The 13809-nt window shown below is 38.7% G+C and overlaps 1 protein-coding gene across 1 annotated transcript in view; it reads right to left on the bottom strand.

Moving 5' to 3' along the window:
* The window catches only part of tbc1d32 (TBC1 domain family, member 32), a 344636-nt gene that overhangs the window by 283856 nt on the left and 46971 nt on the right, over positions 1-13809 (bottom strand). The window contains 2 exon segments of the mRNA XM_034162816.1: positions 3496-3638; positions 5935-6024. Of these exon segments, the coding sequence (XP_034018707.1) occupies positions 3496-3638; positions 5935-6024 (233 nt within the window).

The following is a 13809-nucleotide window of genomic DNA, read 5'->3' as shown; positions in this document are numbered from 1 at the left end:
AACAAGCACAGAGATGAGTCCACTGTCTGAGGCCATAAGATCATTTGTAACCTTCACTAATGCTGTTTCTGTACTATGATGAATTCTAAAACCTGACTGAAACTCTTCAAATAGACCATTCCTCTGCAGATGATCAGTTAGCTGTTTTACAACTACCCTTTCAAGAATTTTTGAGAGAAAAGGAAGGTTGGAGATTGGCCTATAATTAGCTAAGATAGTTGGGTCAAGTGATGGCTTTTTAAGTAATGGTTTAATTACTGCCACCTTAAAAGCCTGTGGTACATAGCCAACTAATAAAGATAGATTGATCATATTTAAGATCGAAGCATTAATAATGGTAGGGCTTCCTTGAGCAGCCTGGTAGGAATGGGGTCTAATAGACATGTTGATGGTTTGGATGAAGTAACTAATGAAAATAACTCAGACAGAACAATCGGAGAGAAAGAGTCTAACCAAATACCGGCATCACTGAAAGCAGCCAAAGATAACGATACGTCTTTGGGATGGTTATGAGTAATTTTTTCTCTAATAGTTAAAATTTTATTAGCAAAGAAAGTCATGAAGTCATTACTAGTTAAAGTTAAAGGAATACTCGGCTCAATAGAGCTCTGACTCTGTCAGCCTGGCTACAGTGCTGAAAAGAAACCTGGGGTTGTTATTTTCTTCAATTAGTGATGAGTAGTAAGATGTCCTAGCTTTACGGAGGGCTTTTTATAGAGCAACAGACTGAGCTAAGCACTAAGTCAGACAAAAGGTCTGAAAATTCACAGAGAAACTCACAGTAACGACCAGGTGGACGATAGATAATAACAAATAAAACTGGTTTTTGGGACTTCCAATTTGGATGGACAAGACTAAGAGTCAAGCTTTCAAATGAATTAAAGCTCTGTCTGGGTTTTTGATTAATTAATAAGCTGGAATGGAAGATTGCTGCTAATCCTCCGCCCCGGCCCGTGCTACGAGCGTTCTGACAGTTAGTGTGACTCGGGGGTGTTGACTCATTTAAACTAACATATTCATCCTGCTGTAACCAGGTTTCTGTAAGGCAGAATAAATCAATATGTTGATCAATTATTATATCATTTACTAACAGGGACTTAGAAGAGAGAGACCTAATGTTTAATAGACCACATTTAACTGTTTTAGTCTGTGGTGCTGAAGGTACTATATTTTTTCTTTTTGAATTTTTATGCTTAAATAGATTTTTGCTGGTTATTGGTGGTCTGGGAGCAGGCACCGTCTCTACGGGGATGGGGTAATGAGGGGATGGCAGGGGGAGAGAAGCTGCAGAGAGGTGTGTAAGATTTGCACAAAACAATACAGTTTATCAGTTTGAACATTAATATCTTGTCTTTGTGGTGTATTCAACTGAAAATAGGTTGAAGAGGATTTGCATCTGTTTTTATTTAAATTTTACACAACGTCTCAACTTCATTGGAATTGGGGTTGTAGATGAGATACTGAAAAACTGTTTTCTGCACAGATGTCCGCTCTCTTAAGGCTAACAAATGTATCAGACAACTGAAGATATTGAGGTTTCAAATCCCGCAAAATCTCACACAACTTCGAAGAGGTTGTCGCGCTGCGAGACATCTACCATTAGAAATGCACTGAGATGCTCTGATCAAGCTGCACTTTAACAGCATTAACACCGCAACATAAAACTCTTTGTATATTGTGCCTAAAACTCTTGTGAAATATCTGGGTTTTTAGACGTTGTTATTGTGTTTGTTTTATGTAAACATGCAAGAAGCTCAGGTTGTTTCTCCATTATTTTCAATGGGAATTGCTGTGAGCCGCGATCACTTCCTGTTCATGTTGTTCTGGTGGAAAGTGAAGTTTGCTCTTTAACGTCCTGATTATTGTCCTTTACAACACTGTTTGTCCAGTTTGTTGAGTATTATATATAAAATGTCTGGAATTCGGTTTGCGTTTATTAAATTCAGTGGTGGGCACTGTTGAGCTAATCCGATAACCGATAATTATCAAAGCTAATGTTTTTGTTAGCGGATTAGCTTTTCAGATAAGTTTTAAAACCATCATCGGACCAGTTATCTTCCAATAAATTTAATTCCGCTAACATTTTCTTTTCTTGTAAAGTGAGCAAAGTTTAACAGTCAAAAATGTTTGCAAACCCTAAAATCAAAATTTTAGTCCCTGTCATGTGGAGATCAGTGGTTTATGGCAGACTGGCTGTCGCTTGTTGATGATGTCATCATTAAGCGCAAGACATGATTGGCCGCTCAACGCAGGGAGTATTGTGGGTAGTGCAGTTCAGGTTCACTTTGGACGTTACACTGTTATCGTCTGCTACACACAAACAAAGCGGACTAATTTTAACATTATTTTATTTCTTTGTGACACGGGATAATTTAATCGCCAAGACTCAGTGGGAGTGAGGAGATCTGACAGCACAGCTGCAGGACATCTCTTCACCGTTTACACACCATTCTGGATAATCAGGATGCTTTATGTGGAATATTTTCTTCATAATTTAATGAATCCCACTGAAACTAACAGGTAAGAATTTATATTTACTATGTGTCTTTTACTCTGCCAATCAATGCATTAATGAATGTATTTCGGTTGTTTAAGCCACAGGGTTCAAAGCGTGTGAAAAAGCAGCAGCTTTTAGTTCGTAAATGACGGTGTATATAATACCGAGATAAACTGTGACTTCTAATACTGTGTTTTACTGCTTCATTCATTTTTCGTGCATTCTTTTCTTTTTGTGTTTCTGATCCTTGAATTTCCCCAGAAGCCCCTGCAGCGCTTAAAGTGAAACTGGTTTATCAGAAGCCGACAGTGTAACCTGATGTGGCTGCGTCCAAATAAAAGTTATCGGTTATCTGTAATAAAAATAAATGTTTTAGCAGTTTATCAGTTTAGCATCATAAATGATAAATAAACAGACTGCATTTATATAGTGCTTTTCTGTCTGCATCAGATGCTCAAAGGGCTTTACAAATAATAACCCTCACATTCAACCCGATGTCAGGGTGCTGCCATACAAGGCAGCCACTACACACCGGGAGCAATAGGGGACCTTGCCAAGGGCCCTTAGTGATTTTCCAGTCAGGCTGGGATTTGAACCGAGGATCTTCTGGCCTCAAGCCCAATGCCTTAACCACTAGACCATCACCGCCCCCAGTCATAAAAGATAACTTTTCAGTTATCGGATTAATGGTTATCGAAGCTAACTTTTGGTTAGCTGTGCCCACCACTGGTTAAAATCCACGCAGGTTAAATGTAGCAGACACAGATTATTTGGAAGATTTGTTTTAGCAAGTTTTTAGGGTCTTGTGCAGCAGTCTCTTATTCAAGTGATGAAAAGCATAAAAAATTACATTTTGGTAGTATAATGTTCATTTACATGTCGTCATGTGGATTCTCTATGTTGTTTAGACTGCAGTGACTCTCTGGCATGCAAGGGATTATGGGATATCTCAATAGAATGGAACATGGTGGTGGTGGCGTTGAGAGTGACAGAGAAACCTGGTGTCCTTTGAGCAGCACTGCAGCAGGATCCAGTAGAATCTGCATGACGGGGGTCTGGTAGATGCACTCGGCAGCACACGCTGTTCTTTCACACAGCATCCCGAGGATCTCCATCACAACATTACTGGGTGACAGGAAGTCTGCATGCACACGCACACAAATACCCTATGAATATCTGGACCAATGTCTAAAATATATTTACACAAAGAACTAAATCCTAGATTCACACTTGAAAATACTTCAAATCTATTTGTCTTACATACTTAGGAATCAACTACAGACCGACTTGCATGTAAATTCACCTCAAAATGTGATCTTTCAAAATTACCAGGTGCTTTTCCACCACTACAGGGACACAGTTGTGACACGTACGTACTACATGTGCAACCTGAATTCATGTTTTATGTATCACACCCAAAATGTGATTATAAAAGAAGAGATGTCATTGAGTATATTTCTGTCATTTATAGGAATACCACAAAACCACCTTGAGTCCTAAATACCAACCACCCAGGCAGAGGACAGCCCATCCCCACCTCTCAAAATAGCCATCTATCTGTCGCAGTCAGCTGAGAATGTCGGTGTGTCCTTGTCCTTCTACCACCACTGGGGTCCCAACACTCAGGCGTCCAGGTGTTGGATCATGCACAGAGAAACGCGCCACATGGCCAAAATGTCAAAGTTGATGCTCCCTTATAATGCAAGTGATATCTGTCATGGAGTCAAATTGTTCCAAAAAATAAATATTGTCTTCTAATTGTCATCTGTCAGAAAACAAACAGAAACAAACTACAGATATTTGAGCAAGATCATCAATATTAACAATGTCAAACTCTGCATCATATCAGATCTGCTCGTTAGTCTGCATCTAAAAAGGAGTGAACACACCTTGGAGAGTTGTTGCACCAAGTGGACTGACATGAATCATGGCTCCAACACGAGAGATGTCAATTGAAACAAAGGAGAGGATTATCAAACTCTTAAAAGAGAGTAAATCATCACGCAATGTTGCAAAAGATGTTGGTTGTTCACAGTCAGCTGTGTCTAAACTCTGGACCAAATACAAACAACATAGGAAGGTTGTTAAAGGCAAACATACTGGTAGACCAAGGAAGACATCAAAGCGTCAAGACAGAAAACTTAAAGCAATATGTCTCAAAAATAGAAAAATGTACAACAAAACAAATGAGGAACAAATGGGAGGAAACTGGAGTCAACGTCTCTGACCGAACTGTAAGAAACCGCCTAAAGGAAATGGGATTTACATACAGAAAAGCTAAACGAAAGGCATCATTAACACCTAAACAGAAAAAAACAAGGTTACAATGGGCTAAGGAAAAGCAATTGTGGACTGTGTATGACTGGATGAAAGTCATTTTCAGTGATGAATCTCGAATCTGCATTGGGCAAGGTGATGATGCTGGAACTTTTGTTTGGTGCCTTTCCAATGAGATTTATAAAGATGACTGCCTGAAGAGAACATGTAAATTTCCACAGTCATTGATGATATGGGGCTGCATGTCAGGTAAAGGCACTGGGGAGATGGCTGTCATTACATCATAAATGCACAAGTTTATGTTGATATTTTGGACAATTGAAAGGATGTTTGGGGATGATGAAATCATTTTTCAAGATGATAATGCATCTTGCCATAGAGCAAAAACTGCAAAAACATTCCTTGCAAAAAGACACATAGGGTCAATGTCATGGCATAGGGTCAATGTCAATGAGCAGATCTGATTTGATGCAGGTGTTAGTTTTGGGGATGAAAATTTACAGGGTGATTCCATAATTTTTTCCTCAGAATTGAGTGATTCCATATTTTTTTCCTCTGCTTGGTCTAAAAAAGTAACTGTTACTGACTGCCACAATCTTTTTTCTTGATTTCTTATAGTGTTTCTTAAAGCCAGAAAGTTGCCATTTGAAATGACTTTAGTTTGTGTCATGTCTGTGATCTCCTTTTTTTCTACAAAATTAAACAACTGAATTGAACATCCTCCGAGGCCGGTGATTCCATAATTTTTGCCAGGGGTTGTATACACTACACTGTCTCTTCTTCACGGTCTACATCAGATTACCTGTAAAACTGTCAAATAAATCTATGACTTGCTCATGGTCACTCAGTTGCAACCACATGGGATGATCCTCTGACAAAGTCAAGGTAGGATGCACTATTGATCACCAGCAGCAAAGTTCTATAGCCAAAGTCATGATAATGAATGAGGCAATAAAGCAAGGTCTTCTCAGAGACCACGTCAGAGTCCGTACAAGGTGAAGAGATACAAGATATGGCAGTGAGGAATGCTGCCCCGCCTCATGGGGTGGAACACTGTACGCTGTTCCTGATGCTTGACCCAAGTCCAAGCAGAAGTCAGACAGGAAGATAAAACTCAGGGATGTGGTTTTATTTGTCCGTGTGTTTGTGTGCGGCCCCACCTGTGTGTGACGAATCACAAGGCGGATGGTTAGGGTGTTGGTACATGATGTTAATCAGGATGACAACCAAGTCTGTCAAGCTGACGGGATCTGAAACAGACAATAAATTTCAAAATGAGTGTGATTACTCAGGGTTTCATAAGAGAGCAGCATCAAAATACTGAATTTCTTATTTTGTGTCACTGTTGTGGTCCAAGAATCCGTGACGGCAATGACAGGGTTAACAATAACATCACACCTGATCACTTTGATATGATCTCCCAGTGAATTTCCTCTTCTTGGATCATTAATACGCCTTTCAGCCACGTTAGTGACAGTATGCACCTTATGGAACTAAAGCTTTGACAACAGAACCTCACTGGCTCAATGCATCTCTACACCAAACCATAGCCTCAAGAAATCTCAGATAATTTTGTTTTTAGTTTTTCATTCTTGTTAGTTGAGCCACCAGAAGGATTTGTGAGATTACTCTGTGTGTGTGTGTGTGTGTGTGTGTGTGTGTGTGTGTGTGTGTGTGTGTGTGTGTGTGTGTGTGTGTGGTGGACAAATATCTCAGTAACCACTTGGACAATTTCATTTGTATTTCACATTAGTCCATGGGCGAGATAGGCTGGTCATGACCACCCAGGGTGGCAAAACTTTTCACGTGGTTCTTTGATCACCTACTTATAGGGACTTGAAAAACTGGTTTCCAGTTCCACAAATTTTTACCTTGGAAAAAGTTTTCAAGGTCAAAATCTTGTTAGAGGTGGCTTTTCATAAGCTAAAATATAATACAAGAGAAGCGCCGCGAAGCTCACTCATGGTACAGCGAGTCCCAAACAGGAAGTGTCAAATGTCAAACACTTCCTGGATTGGCAGACGAGATCTCATGGAATCTCGCGGGAACTCAGTGGCAAGATCACACTGAAACAGGAAGTGCCACATTTTGAGTCCACAGTGAAACAGGAAATGTCAAATGTTTAACACTTCCTGGCATGGGTGTAGCTGGGTTGCACTGGACTCCCCTGAAATCTGATTGGACACCCCAGGTGCCAACAGGATGATTGACATGTCACGGCACCACACGTCTGGTTGAAAAGAGCCATTTTGAAATTGGTGACATATGTTGACTGCAAGGTCCATCCTGTACAGTAGTTGGTGCTGTGTTCCACAAAAAAAGTTCTAATCCACCTTAGTAGAAGAAGAAAAATATTTGAGCCAGTTTTGAATTTGAACACATCATCTGAACCACAGACCTCATTACATTGGCGAGTAAACAGCCGTTTTCTATGTCTAAAATTATCTTCATTAAACTCAAACTGACAGAAAATCTCTACAACTTGGCATAAATTAAATTAAAAATATAAAATACAGCTTCCTGATGGAGTGGTGTAGACGAGGGTTTTCTTAAAAAGAAGACCTGAAAGTTCTGCTAATTTGGCCATATTGTGCAGCCCGACTGTGAAGCAGCTGAAAAGTTAGAATCTGAATTTACATCAACATAAATAAAATGCTTAAAGTGGCAGGTGGTTAAGAGGGATGTAGTCACTCCTCAGAAGCAATTACTGGGAAAAAAAAAAGTTTGAAGGACCTAAATTACATGGTGAAGACTCGTTTCCAGGCATGTAAGATGCAAATAAAGGAAATGCTTAAAATGGCAGCAATTAAGAGGGCAGTAGTTGGGGGGTCTGGAGTCCCCAGAAGCAAAAGACATTTGCCATGATTATGCCCCCAGCATATTTACTGAAAATAAAGTGTGACAGACCTAAATGAGATGGTGAGGACCTTTTCCAGGCATGTGAGAATGCAAATAAAGAACATGCCTAAAGTGGCAGGTAGTTAAGATGAAGATTTTTAGCCATGCTAATGCTCTCCAGAAGCATTTACTGAAAAAAAAGTCTGAAGGACCTAAATGACACAGTGAGATGCTGAAGAGCTTCACTCATTCATGTCTGCGACATATACATTTTATAAAATATAGATTAAACGGGCTTTTCAATGTCTGGAAATCCGCAATACTGATTAGATGTGGATCAAACTTAGTCTGTTCATTGAGAGTGCCAGTTTGCAGCTCATTGACATGTATGAGAGTGATTGAGGCACTTTTGATTGAGATATAATGCAAAATGTACACCAAACGGGCTTTTCAATATTAAAATCAAATGTCCACAAAATCCACAATCCGGATCAGATCCAAATCAAACTTTGCCCGGAGATAGTGAGTGCCAGTCTGCACCTCACTTTCAAATATGAGAGTGATTGGGGCACGATTGATTAAGATATAATGTAAATATACATTAAATGGTGTTTTTAAATGTTAAATTTAAATGGCCACAAAATCTGTAATCTGGATCAGATCAAACTTTGTCAGTTGATAAAGAATACCATCCTACACAACACTCTCAAATATGAACGAAATTTGATCTTTATTGACAGAGTTATGAATTTCTGAATATTCATTCAATGTTAAAGATAGGGATTTTTCCAATTTTCGAAACTTTTTCATGACTCTGACCTTTGTCCTTGAAAATTGAATCAGTTCTTGCCTATCTGTATATGAATCCAGTTGAAACTGAATAATGATATATGAAAAATGTTGGGCTCCAGGCTTTTGACAAACAAACAAACAGGGGCGAAAACATAACTAGGGCTGCCACAACTAGTCGACTAGTCACGACAACGTCGACTAATGAAATCGTCGACAACTAATTTAGTAGTCAATGAGTCGTATATTTTATTTAAGTATTTGTTTTTCTCTCAATTCACAGTTTTAGGCAGCGAGCCGTCCTGCCGTCATTTGAATGTTCAAACTTGGATAAGACGGCCGATTAAAACAGTGGCCGTCTTGTTCGAAGCCGTTTAAAATGCGCAGTTTAGTGGAGGAGCTGTTGCTGTGTGTGTGTGTGTGAGTGCGTGTGTGCTGCAGACTGCGAACAGAGGCACGAGATGTTACATTCTGCTGAGAAACAGTGCACGTGAGACAGCGAGCGCAAAACAAAGAGAGAGGACTTTAACCCGAGTGAACATGTTAATAAAAAAAAATTAAAAAAAACGTGGAACTGACTTTACTTTTCTCTGCTCTTTCTCTACCGGTGTTTTTCTGATGGCACCGTCCTGTTCACACCATGTACGCATCGTATACTGAATTTATGAGATCATGAGATGAAATAAATGGCCAAATATCCTTAAAAATGAGAATATAAATGAACTGAGGAAAAATTACGCATTCACGGTTAAAAAAAACCCTGCTGTGGAGAAGCTGATGTTCAGAGGCACAGATCACAAAAAGCAGGTGAGAAATCTGAACTTTAACAGCTGTTATTTTCCAAAGGTATTTATTTGTTCAATCTTAAGCTTAATGTAGTGTTCAAGCACAAATGAGGAGAAAAAAATGACTTCATCACACTAAAATGAACTGGAGTCAGAATAAAAATACAAGATGATGATTTTTGTTATTTTTCAAAGTTATTATAAGCTGCAGCGATATGTTTTATTAATTTCAAAGTAAGTTACCTCTTATTTTATTCTGATTTATTTATACAAAAAATATGGGGAGTCAAATCAGCCTGCATTGATCTGTTTCAGTTGTGTATTTTTTTCTTCTTTATAAGAGTTTGGTGTTTACATTTGCTCCACAAAGTTTTAAAACAATAAAATGTTCACACTTTTCTTTATAGCAGTTCTGTAATTTCAGAAATGCAACAGAAACAACCATAAATCAGAAAAAGTTGGGACTATAAGTAAAATGAAGATGAAACTAAAAATGTTGCACTATTCCCAGTTTCTCCACTCACAGAAGTCAAACGTTCTTCCAGAGTTGTGTCTTGGTGGCTTCCCTCACTTGTGTCCTTCCAGCATGGACATTTAGTTTTTGAGAACCTGACACAGATTTACTATAAAGTACCACACTGTTTGTATTTCTGAATGATTGATGTAAATGAAGTCTAAGAAATAGTCACTGATTTTGGAAATGTTTTATGTTTCATGTTTCTCTGAAAATGCTGCAGGCCTTAATTTAGGACATTATGTATGATCTGACTAGTCAACTAATCGCAAAAATAATCGTTGACTAGTCGACTATCAAAATAGTTGTTTGTGGCAGCCCTAAACAGAACCTTCTCCAACTTCATTGGCAAAGGTAAAAATGCTGCATTCATGTTGAGAAGTATTACTTGTGTCATCATAGGGACTTCACTAAGGTATATGTTGGACTAACTGTGACTGAAATATTATGACGTTGTGGGGTAAAAACTGCAAAGATGGACATAAATTTCAGTTTGTACGTCAAAAATTAAAGTGGCTCCAAATTTTGTAACAAGAGTGCTCTGACAGCACAATATCCCCCGCTGGCAAATACTGCTTTGGATACAAATGCAGATTTGTACAAATGCTTGCTACATTTCAAGGTATCTGATCATATTGTTTTGTGAACACACATCAGCTATTTGCACTTGTAGCAAAAACTGTACTTTGAGTTAATTTTAGTGAATTTATTTAATTTCTTACAATTGTTGTTATCACCAACAACTCACACAGGCCTTTGGCCCAGACCCCGTTACTGCTACCCAGGTGATGGGAGGTGATGGTCTAGTGGTTAAGAAGTGAGCTTGAGACCAGAGGATCCTCGGTTCAAACCCCAGTCCTGACGGCGAAATTCCTTAATCCTCAAGTTGGCTGGTCCCAATTGTAGATATCATTTGGTACTGAAAAGTCCCAAAGATACAGTAGTGTTCAGAATAATAGTAGTGCTATGTGACTAAAAAGATTAATCCAGGTTTGAGTATATTTTCTTATTGTTACATGGGAAACAAGGTACCAGTAGATTCAGTTAGATTCTCACAAATCCAACAAGACCAAGCATTCATGATATGCACACTCTTAAGGCTATGAAATTGGGCTATTAGTGAAAAAAAAGTAGAAAAGGGGGTGTTCAGTCAGCATTCAGTCAGTGAGTTCGTCATTTTTGTGGAACAAACAGGTGTGAATCAGTTGTCCCCTATGTAAGGATGAAGCCAGCACCTGTTGAACATGCTTTTCTCTTTAAAAGCCTGATGAAAATGGGACGTTCAAGACGTTCAGAAGACAGCGTAGTTTGATTAAAAAGTTGACTGGAGAGGGGAAAACTTATACCAGGTGCCAAAAAATTATAGGCTGTTCATCTACAATGATCTCCGATGCTTTAAAATGGACAAAAAAAAAAAAAAAAAACAGACGCATGAAGTAAATGGAAACAACCATCAATCAATCAATCAACTTTTTCTTGTATAGCGCCAAATCACAACAAACAGTTGCCCCAAGGCGCTCCACATTGCAAGGCAAGGCCATACAATAATTATGAAACACAGTCTACGTCTAAAGCAACATAACCAAGGAGGGTCCAGGGTCACCCGATCCAGCCCTAACTATAAGCCTTAGCGAAAAGGAAAGTTTTAAGCCTAATCTTAAAAGTAGAGAGGGTATCTGTCTCCCTGACCATCAAATGGATAGAAGAATAACCAGAATGGCAAAGGCTCACCCATTGATCAGCTCCAGGATGATCAAAGACAGTCTGGAGTTACCTGTAAGTGCTGGTGACAGTTAGAAGACGCCTGTGTGAAGCTAATTTATTTGCAAGAATCCCCCGCAAAGTCCCTCTGTTAAATAAAAGACGTGCAGAAGAGGTTACAATTTGTCAAAGAACACATCAACTGGCCTAAAGAGAATGGAGGAATATTTTGTGAACTGATGAGAGTAAAATTGTTCTTTTTAGGTCCAAGGGCCGCAGACAGTTTGTGAGACGACCCCCCAAACTCTGAATTCAAGCCACAGTTCACAGTGAAGAGTGAAGCATGGTGGTGCAAACATCATGATATGGGCATGTTTCTCCTACTATGGTGTTGGGCATATATATCGCATACCAGGTATCATGGATCAGTTTGGATATGTCAAATAGCTGTTTCTGAAGCAAAAACCAAGAAATGTGAATGAATTGTGGAACGTTAACAAATCTTGGAGAGCAATACAGCTGAAAAGTGCCACAAGTTGGTTGACTCCATGCCTCGCAGAGCTTCAGCAGGAACTGTGGAAGCGACATTTGGAGACGAGTTAATTGTGCGCACGTGACAGAAACTGATTCGTCGTGGCGCGCAGTGAATGTGACACCGCGTACAAGTCGTGTCAAAACTTGACAGTTTCCGTGTCACTTTGTAATAACGCGTGACAGTTTTGGGCTCCAAGAAACCATCACAGAACCACTACGAACGTTGTCATGTTCTATTAAGGATCACTACTCATCAAGACGGATCAGTAATGCTCAGTTGCGACCTCCACGACGTGAGATGAAATGAGGGTGGTGTGTGACATTCACGGAAGAATTTTTTTTGACAGGCAAAAAACATGCTCCAGGAATATCAAGAATATCACGCACCAACACGCACTATTAAGAAACCTATTCAGATGTGTTAAGTCACGTTAAGAATGTCAGGAATGTGTCACGAATGACAGAAAAATGACATTCGGAACGCGTCTGGTTATGTGTCAATGCACCTTAATGGCCAAACAAGATGATGTCCATTGGATTCTATGAAAAACGAGATACATTGTAAGTCTGTAATTTAACAAGTAAGAATAACAGATGGTTGTAAACTCTTTGTTTTAGAACTCTAATAATTCAACCAATAACTTTATATGCACTTTAATGTGTTTTATTTGTGTGAATGGGAGCAGCAGACTGCAACATAATTTCCTTTGGGATTAATAAAGTATCTATCTATCTAATAATCTGCATCACTTAATTTTTTTAGTTTTGTCACCATTTTTTATGTTTTGTACCCCATAAAATTCAGTCATAGATAGTCCAAACAACCTCTTATGGATCGATCAGACCAATATTCTGGTATACTTCTCAGCATGATTGCAGCATTTTTTTTTTGACCCCTAACTGTCTACAGCAACCACCACTGGATGGCTATCAGACTTTTTTTTTTTCCAAGTTCCTATAATAAGTGGCCAAAATGTCTTATCAAATGTTTTGCCATGCTAGGTAGTGGTGATAGGGGTCTGGCCCAAAGGCCTGTGTGAATTGTTGGTGATAACATCTTGGCATGACACTAATATAAAGGTCAAAGGTGCAAATCAATCTAGGCAACTGAATGAATTAATGAATTGAATGTTTCGAAATAACTTTAAACCTCATGATGATGTCATAAATTCTATTGTGACAAATAATAATAATATAATAATAATAAAGCAATAGCTTCTAAATAAAGGAGCTGGATGATGGGATGCTGCTGAGTGCATATGAATGAGGAAACAGACTGCTATATACTGAATGATACATTACATCATGATGATGTCCAATACCTGGCATTTAGGGTCCAAAAACATTTTCTCAGTAGCCCTGAAACTAGAAGAGCTAGAAGGATGAGCTAGAGTCCATATATCCATGAGAAAGTAGAATGGTGTATTCTAACATCTCGTGAAGGTCCATATACACAGTAAGAAAACATTTTTATTTCTAATTTATGCACACTGTCCTTCCAGCTCTGAGGAAAAATGTGTTTTTCTGAACTTACACAAACACAAGAAGCCATGCAGTGATGTTATCATGAGGTCATATACACAAGTTCAAATTTGGCAACCTGTTTGTCAGCTCACACGCATTTGAGATCATCTTTCTAGCTTTCGTTTTAAACTTATTACAGAAAATGTGATTTATTATTTTTTTTGATTAGTCAAATGATGCCATTCGATGTCTAGCAGCTACAAGTTATTAATAATTAATAATAATAATACATTTTTATTTATTTATTTATTTCTTTATATAGTGCCAAATCATAAGAGAGTTGCCTCAAGGCGCTTCACACAGGTAAGGTCTAACCTTACCAACCCCCAGAGCAACAGTGGTAAGGAAAA

This window comes from Thalassophryne amazonica, chromosome 21 (genome assembly GCF_902500255.1).
Source record: "Thalassophryne amazonica chromosome 21, fThaAma1.1, whole genome shotgun sequence".
NCBI classification, from domain to species: domain Eukaryota; kingdom Metazoa; phylum Chordata; class Actinopteri; order Batrachoidiformes; family Batrachoididae; genus Thalassophryne; species Thalassophryne amazonica.
The sequence above is the reverse complement of the archived record's forward strand: the minus strand, read 5'-3'. Positions and strand labels throughout refer to the sequence as shown.